At 41.4% G+C, this 13,238-nt stretch overlaps 1 protein-coding gene across 1 annotated transcript; it reads left to right on the top strand.

The window, feature by feature from the left end:
• Positions 1–3,480: 3,480 nt before the first annotated feature.
• Positions 3,481–12,309, top strand: LOC308259880 (UPF0690 protein C1orf52 homolog; the record flags this gene model as incomplete). The annotated part of the gene is made up of 3 exons (XM_080691191.1): positions 3,481–3,759; positions 4,377–4,575; positions 12,236–12,309. Exons 1-3 carry the CDS (start codon positions 3,487–3,489, stop codon positions 12,307–12,309), a joined length of 546 nt encoding a protein of 181 aa, XP_080547317.1. The 5' UTR covers positions 3,481–3,486.
• Positions 12,310–13,238: the final 929 nt, after the last annotated feature.

Below are 13,238 nucleotides of genomic sequence, written 5' to 3'. Positions count from 1 at the left end.
GGACAGGAGGATCACAGGTTCAAAGCCAGCCACAGCAACTTAGTGAGACCCTATTTCAAAATAATAAAATAGGGCTAGGGGTATAGCTCAGAGGTAGAATGACCCTGGGTTCAATTCCCAGTAGCATACACACAAAAAAAGGGGCATGGTGACACACATTTGTAATCCCAGGATTTGAGAGGCCGAAACAGAAGGATCATAGGTTAGAGGACAACCTCAGCAAGTAGTGACTCTCATGAACCTAGCAAGACCCTGTTTCAAAATAAAAATAGAATAGGGCTAGGAGTATATCTTGGAGGTAGAATGCCCTTGGGTTCAATCCCCAGTATATATGTGTGTATGTATGTATGTATGTGTGTGTGTGTGTGATATACACACACGGAGCATACTACAGACAACTTTGCAAAATTTGCATATGTTTTCAAAATATGATATTGTATTTTCCTCCTAAAATTTATGCCCTCAGGATTTTGGTCATGCTTGGTCAGCTCAACTTCTGGAAGCCAAGGTCAGCCAAGTGGGTACATACTATGTCTATATGTTCAAGCCCTTCTGAAAACTCTGGAACCAAAGCTTAGATAAGCTTCTCTGGTAGGCAATACTCCATGTAGATTTTCGCATACCTTTGCTAGAAGTTAGCGCTGTCCATGACTACACTGACCTAGAACAACTTGGTGCTCTGAATGTAGAATTATCCTGGAAAATGTGTGTTGCACATGCATTCACACACACACACACACACACACACACACACACACACACACACACATCTTCACTTAGCTGATTTTCCCCCTATCTTTTGTTGTAATAAACTGTAACCAGGAATGTAACAGCTTTTACTGAATTCTGAGTTCTTCTAGCCCATTATCCAACCTAAGGGTAGTTTGAAAGAACTTGGAATTGGTGTCAGAAATAAGGATGGTTTTAGGGACTCCCAAACTTTGCACTTTGGAACCATCATTTTCCTTTTTCCTTTTCAGTATAGGTACTTGAAAAAAATATATATATATTTTTTTTTTTGCAGTACCGAGGATGCAACACAGGGGCATTCTACCTCTGAGCTGTACCTCCAGCCCTATTTTTTATTCTTTATTTTGAAACAGGATCTCACTGAGTTGCAAAGGGCCTCACTAAGTTGCTGAGGCTGTCCATGAACCACAATCCTTCTGTCTCAGCCTCCCAAATGCTGAGATTACAAGCATGCACCACCACACCCAGATTGGATGGAAAACTTTTAACACTTATCTAGAACTGTTTTCTCATAAATTTATAATCCAGTAATATTTCTTGATTATCAACCTTGTGGACAGGTATTGAGCTACAAACTAAGAGTATAACATGAGTCAAGCACAGTCCAGCTCTTCCCATCAAGGAGCTCAAAGACATTGTCCTTTAGGACTTAGAAAAGAGGAGTGAACAGCCGGGCGTGGTGGCACACGCTTATAATCCCCGCACTTGGGAGGCAAAGACAGGAGGATCGCGCAGGTTCGAAGCCAGCCGCGCGCTGGCTTAGGAGACCCTGTTTCCAAATAAAAAAATGTAAAAATAGGTCTGGGAGTGTAGCCCGGAGGTAGAAGGGCTTCCAGGAACCCCAGTACCACCAAAAAAAGAAAAAGAAAAAAAAAAGGAAAAGAGTGAACAAGATAGAAATGCTTTTGCCCCTGGAACTTATTTTCAGGGAGCAAGTTATAGATGAAGGTAAGTTTTACCTGAATGATCGTCATCCTTAAGTGAGGTCTAAACCTTTGGGGGGGAAAATTGGGAGCAGGGTGTGGTGGCGCATGTTTGTAATCCCAGCATTTGGGAGGCTGAGACTAGAGGATCGTGGCTGACGGACAGCCTCAGCTACTTAGTGAGGCCCTCCACAACTTAGACCCTGTTTCAAAATACAGAATAAAAATAGGGCAGGGGTTCCAACCCCAGACCCACAAAAAAATAAATAAAATTGGGGATTGAATCCAGGGTCATTCTACCTCAGAGCTACACCGTCAACCTTACTTTATTATTTTATTTTGAAACAAGGTTTCACTAAATTGCTTAGAGATCCTCCAACCTGGGATCCTCCTGTCTCAGTTTCCCAAGTACTGGTATTATAGGTATGGGCCACTGGGCTCAGCTTTGTGGCCAACTTCATTTGGGTACCATCCCCTTTTTAGTTAACCAGAATCAACGATTTCTAGTTTCCCTGGTGACTAGGCACATATTATATATTAAGAGACAGAATGCAAATGCAGAGGCCGATTATATGGAAATACAAGGTACCATTCCAATAAGTGTATGGAACATTAAGGCCTGAGTAGTTTGTCCATATGCAAAATTTAAAAGCCAGTAGAGCCAGGATGGTGGCACATACCTATAATTCCAGTACTTGGGTGGCTGAGACAGAAGGATCACAGGTTGAGGCCAGCCTCAGCAATTTAGTGGGACCCTGTTTCAAAATAAATAAAAAGGGCTAGGGGTGTAGATCAGAGGAAGAGGCCCCAGTGTTCAATCCCGTCAAACAAAACAAAACTTGAAAGAGCGAGTGGAGACTGGTTCTAGAATATGGAGTGAAAGGTTGGGGTTGGACACTCAGAAAGTCACGGTACAAGGTTTTTTGGTTTTGTTTTGTTTTTGTGATGCTGGAGACTGAGCCTAGGGGCATTCTACCTCGGAGCTACACCCCAGCCCTATTTTATTTTTTTTATGTGAAACCGGTCTTGCTAAATTGAGTTGTGGAGGGCCTCGCTAAACTGCTAAGGCTGGTTTTAAACCTGCAATCTTCCTGTCTCAGCATCCCAAGTACTGGAATGTTACAAGTGTGCACCACCGCGCCCTTCATCAGCATCGTATTTAACGCCAAGGAACTCTGTAACACCCTCTACAAATTAGTATTTCTGAAAATAATATGTTGGGAAACGTCTACATCAACCAGTAAAGCGCAAAGTAGACATAGGGAAAGGCTGGTAATGAGAAGTCAGAAGCTCAGGGACCCCGGAGAGATGGGATGCGATCCAAGAAGTGTTTCATCAGAGACTGTTCAGAGCGCACTTGAATGAGGTCAGACAGAAAGGGATTCAGTTTTTTCCTTGAGGGGTCCACCACACCGGAAAGTCTCCCATAACTGAGAAGCACACTAAGGCTAATTTTTAGACTCTGGCCGGTGGCTAAACAGAAGTGACAGTGAAAAGACAAAATCCTTGGATCGTCCACGCCTTCAATAAACACTTACTGAACGCTGAAAGTTTAGTCCAGGAACTCCTTTCTTCTTGGGGCACCTTAGGGAAAAGCAAAAGCCATTTCTGCAAGGAACTCCGGGACTGGCCTCCAGTCTCAGTCCCACAGCCGGAGAAGTGGAGCGCGCCGCCGCCGCCAGGGGGCGCCGGCTTGCAATTGACCGCGAGCCAATCGCAAGCTCTGGGGCGGAGCCACCGTGGGGGCGGGCCTTGCCCCGGCTTCCGGCTTCCGGTGGAGTCCGGGAATCTTTGGTTGTAGCGCGCCGCCGTCATGGCAGCCGAGGATAAGGATCCTCTGAGCTACTTTGCGGCTTACGGGAGCAGCAGCTCAGACTCTTCGGGCGAGGAGGATAACAGCGAGCCTGAGGAGACAGGTCGCAAGGGCTCGGATCCCGGGAAGTCGGCGGGCGGTGGGAACAAGGCGCAGAATCGGCTGCCGGGACCCGACGAGCTGTTCCGGAGCGTGAGCCGCCCAGCCTTTCTCTACAATCCGCTCAACAAGCAGATCGACTGGGAGAGGCACGTCGTCAAGGCGCCCGAGGAGGTGAGGTTCCCCCACCCCGTTTCCCGGTCCTGACCCCGGCCTGCGCCCCTTCTCCCGAGCCCGGTCCTGGCGGCCGGCTGCCCGACCCCCACACGCAGTCACCCCGCGCGGTGCACCCGCCCCCACCTCCAGCTCTGGGATCCCGGGCCCCCTCCTCCCCGGTGGGTGTCGGACCCGACCCGCAGCCCCGCCCCTCGAGAGGAGACCCAAACCTCCGCGCTCGGTGCCCCCACCCGGCGCGGCGAGGACTAACGGTGGTGACTCCCCCGCCCCCCGCTGCAGCTTCTCCCCGAGACCCCTTCCCTTTGACGCCGAAGTGCCTGCGGTGCTGCCTCCAAGACAGTGTCTGCTGCAGCCTCCTGAAGGGGTCAGCCTTGGCGTAGTATCTCTGAGACTGGATTCTTCTTTGGTAACTAAAAGTTATGAGCTTTATTCATATAGGGAATCCTTTGACTTTTCTTTTAACAGTATTGTGATTTTGATGGAAAACTTGTATCTTTAAACCTTAAAAAAAAGTCAGCCAGAACGATAAGCGAATGGCAGGGAGGTGCATGTGCTCTTATGGATCGTGGGAGCCTCGGTTCGTCACAGGGCTTCTTACTGTGCTTACTTAACAGCCTCCAAAGGAATTCAAAATATGGAAGTCAAACTATGTACCACCTCCAGAGACCTATACTACTGAGAAGAAACCTCCACCTCCAGAGCTGGACATGGCAATAAAATGGTCGAACATATATGAGGACAATGGTGATGACGCCCCTCCGAATGCTAAGAAAGCTAGGCTTCTACCAGAAGGGGAGGAGACATTGGAATCGGGTAAGGAGGATCAGACTCTAGTACTAGGTCATGGTGATAGGTGTAAAAACTCTGAAACTTAATGAACGAAATTTCAGTCTTACAGATTGACAGGCTGATTATAGAGGTCTTTGGCTACTTTCTGCTCTGCTTTTGAGAAGATCATATTCATTCTGCTTTAAAGTGAACTCTGATGTCTCAACCAGTACTTTATGGTACCTTCTTATTAGAACAACGGGAACTGATCCATGGATTCTTGTGCTGCAGCTTTGAAGTGCTGCAGAAGGCTTCATTTTGTATTAAAACAGCTCTGCTGTGGAGCTATGATTAGTGTAACAGGATGAGTCTAACAGTGTTACTCATAGCAATAGGAAGATGATAACTTAGTTTTTCTGCCTTGGCTTATAATATAGTTCATCTCTCACCTGAAGCAGCACAGTGATCTCCACTTCCTAGTTTTTCCCCATTGGTTGCATCCGTCACACCATCAAGCTTTCTGTGATAGGTCCTGTCTCCTCACCATTATTATTTTTGTGTCTGAGTGGTACTGGGGGTGGAACCCAGGGGCTATCTCCAGGCTATACTCCCAAACCTATTTTTATACTTTATTTGGAAACAGGGTTTCACTAAGTTGCTGAGAGCCTCACTATAAGTAGCTGAGGCTGGCTTCAAGCCTATGTGATCCTCCTGTTTCAGCCTCCCAAGAGCTGGGATTACAAGCATGCGCCACCATGCCCATTATTTTAAAGGACTCCTTTTTCAGCATTTGAAGATCTTGGAAGCCAAGTGTGGTGCCACACACTTGTAATCCCAGTACTTGGGAGGCTGGGACAGGAGACTCGGGGTTCTTGGCCAGCCTCAACTACTTAGGCCCTCTGCAACTTAGTGAGACCTTGATTCAAAAGAAGAACAAAAAATCAGACTGGGGCTGTAGCTCGAAGGTAGAATGCCCCTGGGTTTGATCCCCAGCACCACAAAAAAAAAAAAAAAGAAAGAAAAAAAGATAGATCTTGGAGTTCAGAGCTGGATATGGTTGTGTACCTGTAATCCCAGTACTTGGGAACTTGGGAGGCTGAGAGAGGAAAATCAGAGGTTCAAAAGATTCTCAGCAGACCCAGTTTCCAAACAAACAAACAAAAAAAGGGGCTGGGAGTGTAGCTCAGAGGTAGAATCCCCCTGGGTTTAATCTATAGTAACCCCCCCCCCCCCAAATAAAAGCTTAATTCAGAATTAACAGATCATTCTGCTTTATGGTTTCCTGCCTTTAGATATATTGCACCTCAGTCCAGAATATTCTTTCCTCTCTTTTTGGCTAGCAAACCCCTTCATTATTCAGAATCCAACTCAAAAAGAGAAAAAAATTCCAGGTATAATCTCTAGTGATTTGCTTTTATGTGCTAATGCTGCTAATGGTAATTATTACCTGAGCAATTATTTTTTTCATAATTCTATCTCATATCTTATTTTGTTTGTGGTACTGGCCATTGAACCCAGGGGCATTCTACTTCTGAGCTACACCCTATCCCTTTTTATTTTTTATTTGGAAACAGGTTCTTACTAGGTTGCTGAGCGTCTCATGAACTTGTAATCTTCCTATCTCCACCTCCCAGGTACTGGAATTACAGGTGTACAATTACAGGCTAGTCTGTCTCTTTTATGAAAATGAGCCACAGGATCCTGGTCTTCTGTATAACTGTTTAATTGAACTTAATGTTCTAGACTGTCATTTTTAGAAAACGTGTGCCTTTTTTGCTAAACAGATTTCTAATCTCTCAATACAGGGGATACTTAGCCAACTTTATAGCTTGCAAAGAGTTACCTTTTAAGAAAAAGAGTAACTAACTGGCAAATGTTCTTATCTCAGATTCAATCTAGCTTTTCCATCTCTTTCCACTTCTAATATCCACTTGGTGGGGGGGGGCATAATTAAGGAAGAGCCGGGTTTGGTAGCACATGTTTGTAATCCCAGCATTCAGGAGGCTGAGACAGGAGGATCGTGGTTCGTGGACAGCCTCAGCTATTTAGTGAGGCCCTTTGCAACTCAGACCCCGTTTCAAAATAAAGGATAAAGGGGCTGGGGTATAGCTCAGAAGTAGAATGCCCCTGGGTTCCATGTTCCATCCCCAGTAATGCACATGTGCCCATGCACACACACACGTGTGTGTGTGTGTGTGTGTGTGTGTGTGTGTGTGTGTATCTGTATAATTAAGATTCACTAATGAAAACATCTTTAATGAAAGGCATCTTTTGGGGTTTTTTTTGTTTGTTTGTTTTTTGGCAGTACTGGGGATGGAACCCAGGAGCATTCTACCTCCAAACTACACCCCTAGCCCTATTTTTTGTTCTTTATTTTGAAACAGGGTCTCACTTAGTTGCAAAGGGCCTCACTAAGTAGCTGAGGCTGTCCTTGAACTGCTATACTCCTGTCTCAGCCTCCTGATTACAAGCGTGTGCCACCATGCCAGGCTTTTGGAGATCTTAAATGAAGTAGTCATTTATAACATATTTTGTATTATATAGTATAATTAGTAAAGATAATTTTACATATATGATCCTTATTTCTTACAGAGCCTTGTGAAACCTCATAGGGAAATGTGGAAATGAGACTTTATGTGACTTGTCCAAAGTCACAAAACTAAAAAATATCAAGCTCTAAAATAGATCCCACATTTTCTAATTTATTACTCTTAGCAACCTGATAAAAGTACATAGTTACCATTTTGTAATCAAAATAATCTTAGATTAAGTATTTGTCTAAATTCACACCGAAAAGGCAGAAGAAAAATCAAATTCAGGTATTTAAATAGAAATTGTGCCTTATTAAGCTAGGGTTTGTTCTCTTGATGTTTTCTAAGCTACAGTGCTTGAGAAATAGCTATGCTCCTGTAGGAAGAATGGCAGGAAGGGCACTAGACCTGATTTAAAGTAGGTTGCCACTAGACTGGTACTTTGTATCTTTTTTCCTTTATGAAAAAGGCCATGATTATATACCAGGACAAGCAAGCATGCAATAGCTTTTTTTTTTTTTCTCACAACTTACTTTTGAGTTCAGCTAAAAGAAATTCCAAATAAGTGGAAAATAACACTCATTTCCATAGATAATTCTATCCTTTTTATCACAAGATGTTCCTCCAACTGAAAGTGAATGTAGACAATAGCAAAGAAGTAAAATTGGTCTTGGTATAGCTTGGAGGGAGAATGCCACTGAGTTCAGTTCCCGTTACCACCACACACACGCCAAAAAAAAAAACAGAGCTTGGGGGTGTACCCCAGAGGCAGAATGCCCCTGGATTCAATCCACAGCACCACCAAAAATAAATAAATTTTTAAAACTTTTTTTTTTTTGTACTGGAAATTAAACCCAGAGGCATTCTACCTTCACCCCCAGCCCAGCCCAATTTTATTTATTTGGAAACAGAGTCTCACTAGTTTGCTGAGAACCTTGCTAAGTTACTGAGGCTGGCTTTGAACCTGTAATCCTTCTGCCAAGTACACTTTTGTTTTTTTGGTGTGGTTTGGTTTTTTTGTTTGTTTATTTGGTGGTACTGGGGTTCCTGAAAGCCCTTCTACCTCCAGACTACGCTCCCAGACCTATTATATACTTTTTTATTTGGAAACAGGGTCTCTTAAGCCAGGGAGGCTGGCTCCAAACCAGCGCTATCCTACTGTCTCCGCCTCCCAAGCGCGGGGATTACAAGCCTGCGCCACCACGCCCGGCCCAAGTACACTTTTAAAAGTGACTTTTGAGCCAGGTGTGGTGGCACACACCCATAATCCTAGTACTTAGGAGGCTAAGACAGAAGGATCTAAAGTTCCAGGACAGCCTAAAGTAGCTTGCCATTTTAGACCCCCATAAAAAGTCACTTTTGTCTGTCTATACCACTCCTGGGGATCGTTGCAAAGAGGCTGAACTAGAGAACTACAGTAATAGATGCAGACCCATGTTCATTGAAGCACTATTCATTATAGCCAAATTATGAGTCCAACCTAGGTGTCTTTATCTACAGATGAATGGATTACAGAATTATGGAATATTCACACAGTGGAATTCTACTCATCAGTAAAGAACAAAATTTTTGTCATTTGCAAGAAAATGGAAGGACCTAGAGAACCTTATGTTAAGTGACATTAGCCAGTCGCAGAGAGTGGAGGGTCTTATGTTTTCTCCCATTTGTGGAAGCTAGGGAGTAATGGGGATACCAGAGAGACTCTAGATAATGGAGGAGAAACCTTAGTGGAGCCAGGGAGGTGGTCTTGAGGGAAGGGAGGAGTGAAGTTCATTAAAGGAATTACTTGGCTATGTGTACATATGTGAAAATACCAATGTCAATCTCAGTGTTCTTTTTAGGAAGGGAGGAGGTGGGGAGGGAGGGAGCACCAAGTACCACGTGCGTGTATGTCACTGTCAACACGATTTGTATATGATGCGAGACTATAAGGCACCCATAAAAGCATATAAAAGTCTCTTTTGCAAAGTGACTATAAACATCAATTTTCATAACATTTTTTAACCTCTTTTTTTGGGAGGAGGTAGTACTAGGGATCAAACCCAGAGATAATTCTTTTTTTTTTTTTTTTTTTTTTTTTTTTTTTTGTGATGGTACTGGGGATGGAACCCAGGGGGCTTCTACCTCTGGGCTATACTCCCAGACCTATTTTATATTTATATTTATATTTGGAAACAGGGTCTCTTAAACCAGCCAAGGTTGGCTTCGAACCTATGTGATCTTCCTGTCTCCGCCTCCCAAGCGCAGGGATTACAAGTGTATGTCAGGGATATTCTACCTCTGAAGTACACCACCAGCCTTTTTAAAATTTTTTTTTACTTTGAAACAGGGTCTAAGTTTCTATGGTTGGTTGGCATCAAACTTGTGATTCTCCTGTCTTAGCCTCCCAAGTACTGAAATTATAGGAGTGTGCCGCCATACCTAGCTACCTCTTTTTTTTTTTTAATTCATGAAGTATGTATCAAAAACTCTACCTTGTTTTTATTCTGTCTTTCCATTTCTTGTTTTGGGCCTTTTTTGCCAGTTCTTTCAGAGACAGTTCAGAGGAATAGCTGGGCAAGGCTAAACACATCATTGGGTCTTGCAGCTTATCAGGTACTGGGGATTATCAGGTATGAGGGATCCATAATAGGCAGGTGGTCTACCACTAAACTGCATCCCCAGCCCTTTTTATCTGATTTTTGAGACAGTGTCTGGCCATGTTGCCCAGGGGAGCCAGGAACTTGTAATCTCCTGCCTCAGCCTCCCTAGTAGCTGAGATCACCGGTGGACATCACGACACCCAGCTCTTATTTGTACTTACTCTTTAGTAGTTATGAAACATAAGTAAGTCTTAGATGTTCATTGTAGCTCTGTTAACATAATTGTAAAAGCCTACCCAAGGTTGCTGTTGACTTCTGTTTATTAGAATATTCCTATTTGTAAGTTAAACTTATTTTCCTTGGGTTACTTGAATTTCATAATAGAAAAATTATTTCAATATTAGTGCCTTTGTACTGTATGACATAGGGTAAAAATGCTCAGTAAAGCAGATGAATGAGCATTCTCAGGGTTTTTTCCTGTTAATTTTTAAGGCAGTTCCTTGTTATGACACTAGATGGCATTACGTCTTCTCAGATCACTGACAGGAAGTTCTTTTTTCACCCTCAGTATGTTGTGGTTTTGTTATCAGTAAATTTACTTGTAAAAGTGACAGAATAAGTGTTTCATTATCAGCGTTTACTGGGGATTGAACCCAGAGGCTTCTACCTTGCAGCTGCACACCCAGCCCAATTTTATTTTGGAAATAGGGTTGGTTGTTGGGAGTCTCACTACTTGCTGAGGCTGTCCTCGAACCTCTGATCCTCCTGTCTCATCTTCCCAATTACTGGGACTACAGATGTGTTCCGCCATGCCCAGCTTTCATTATCATCTTTTCTGTGTGTTGGGGGCGGGGTTAATGGGAATGGAACCCAGGGGCCTTCTATCTCCAAGCTACACCTCTAGACCTATTTTATATTTTATTTGGAAACAAGGTCTCACTAAGTTGCTAACAGCCTAAGCGGCTGAGCCTGGCTTCAAACCTGCAATCCTTCTGTCTCAGCCTCCCAAGTACTGGGATTACAAGCATGTACCACCACACCCAGCTCATTATCATCTTTTAATATATGTTAATAATGAATTTACTGTAGACTTAAAAAGTACTTTGAAATTTTACATTAGCATTTCTGCAAATGCCAGTATAATCTTTACAATAATTAAATTCCAATTAAAAATAATGGCTTATTTGAGCTATATATCAGTTTATACAGCCAGTATTTTTGTGTGTATGTATACATATAAACTATTGATTAAAACTTGGATTTTTAAATATCAGTGATGAGTTAGTTATATGAATTATGTATTTTAAGTTACCTATATACATCTACAATGCTCTATGAAACATAAATAATATCAGAATACTGTATTTGAAGATGGGTAAAGATGAATAACTTGTATTGATACTAATTATTCACATCAGTATTTGAGTTCTGATTATATGGTACAGTCAGCAGAGGAGAATTGAAGCCTTAAGATTTGAAATATTATTTCCTTCAAATAACTTGTGATTTGATATCAGCAGGTCCCTCAGTATTTTAATAGGAAGACACCTTTCAACACCAAAATACATATTACATCACTGTATGATATCCATTGGACTTGGAGTATCTCCTGATCAAGAAAATAAACTCAAAACTACAGTTCATTCAGTAATGTGCTCAAAATAAATGTTTATTAATCATATTATCTTACACATGTGATTTATTCATATATATATGCAGCCCTTAAAACAATACTAAATGCTTATTTAGGGAGATGGGAATTAGCAGCTAGCCTGTGCTACTCTGTTTTGTTGAACCCATGTAATTGGATTTTATAATAGATTGAGAAGATTCACTTTTTCAAATTGACAACATTTTTAATTGGAAATTTTTGTGGCTACAGACACTAATCACGTTTTGGAACAATCCATAGAGCGCTATTTTAACATAGTTCTTCTCTAATCTTCCTCTACCAAATTTAACACAATGTCAAGGAATAAGCTGTGTATTTTTCTGTTGCCAGAATGTTCTGACTCTCCTAGGAGTGGGGGAATAATTAGAACTTCACAGGGCAAAACTATAAATAGAGGTTCAGTGAAACCATTACTTATAAATGCTTTCTAACCCCAAAACATAAGGAAGGGAGCATGTTGAGAATGAGATTGGGAGAAAGAAATTGCTTTTGGAAGAGAAAGATTGAAAGGAAAAGGACAGCCGATATCTACTTACATGACGTCATGGTTAGATTGATACCTGTTTTTTAGAAAACAGCATGCTTCATGTTTACAAAGTATAGATTATGTTAATATGCAATGTATATACTGTAGAATATTTGGCAGCAGCTCCTTCAGAACATGTCTGATTTTCATGGAAATCACTTATTTTAAGCTACCCAGATATAACACTAACGGGTCAATTTATGAATTTTGTATTGCCATAATTGAAAAAATTGTTTATTTTCAATGTCAGTTCTAAAAATTAATTTTATATTTTTATTTAGAAATAAACAGATGAGAATGATTCTTTTGGTATAAAGCCTATGAAATTTTAATGCTTTTATGCGGTTTTTTAACTACTGATTGATTTTAACTACTCTTCTTTTCCTATTTAAAGATGATGAAAAAGATGAGCATACTTCTAAAAAGCGCAAAGTAGAACTGGGAGAACCAGCAAAGAAGAAAAAGTAGAAAACAACAAATAACAAGAATTTTTGGACTGCTACACTTCTTGAAACGTGTCTTTGGGCAGATTAATTTGATAGCGTGGATTATTGTAAAACATCTCAATGAGAGTACATATGTTCTTTTTTTTCATTTCTTTGAATACATATATTAATAAGTATTGCCTCAAAAACTTTCAACTGTAGAATTCATTTTTTATTTAAAATTTGTATGTATTTAAAACTGAAATGGTGACTTGTGATTGTGAACTTGACTGTACTTGGAAGCATTCTTGTTATCACATGATTGGTGACATGCTTAGAGAGTTGTCGCATATTGACATGCCAATGTTCTGCAAACCTTTTATAAAGGAATATATTTTTAAAGTAAATGTATTGTAATGTACTGTGGAATTGTAGGGTGCTTTGATAATTCACCAGTGTTTGTACAGTGTAAATAGATCATGGAAATAAAATTACTTATTCAGTATTATCATCACTGCACAACATCCACATATGAGTATTTGTGACATGTTCCCTTCTTACCATGTGACATTTCAAGTTGTGGTAGCTTTTACCATGTAGGGAGTGCCTTCTATGTTCCAGGTACTTTGTGCATGTGTTATCTCTGGTATTCAAACAGTCTTGTAAATAGTGCTATCCCATTTTATAATAAACTTCAGCAACTTGCCCAAGGTCATACTGCTAGTGAGTGATGAATAATGGAATTCATTCAGGACAGTTAAACTTCATAATCATTACATTAAGCTGTCTGTCCACCAATCAAAATTTAGTCTTTTTGACCAGTGTCATAGCACTGTAATCCAGTACATGGGAAGCTGAGACAGGAGGATCACAGGTTCAAGGGCAGCCTCAGCAGTATAGCAAGACTCAGCAACCTAGTAAGACCTTATTTCAGAATTTAAAAGGAGGGGTTAAGGAGTAGCTTGGAGGTAG

This window comes from Muscardinus avellanarius (genome assembly GCF_963383645.1).
Source record: "Muscardinus avellanarius genome assembly, chromosome: 3".
Classification (NCBI taxonomy): domain Eukaryota; kingdom Metazoa; phylum Chordata; class Mammalia; order Rodentia; family Gliridae; genus Muscardinus; species Muscardinus avellanarius.
This window is presented reverse-complemented; position numbering and strand designations above follow the sequence as displayed.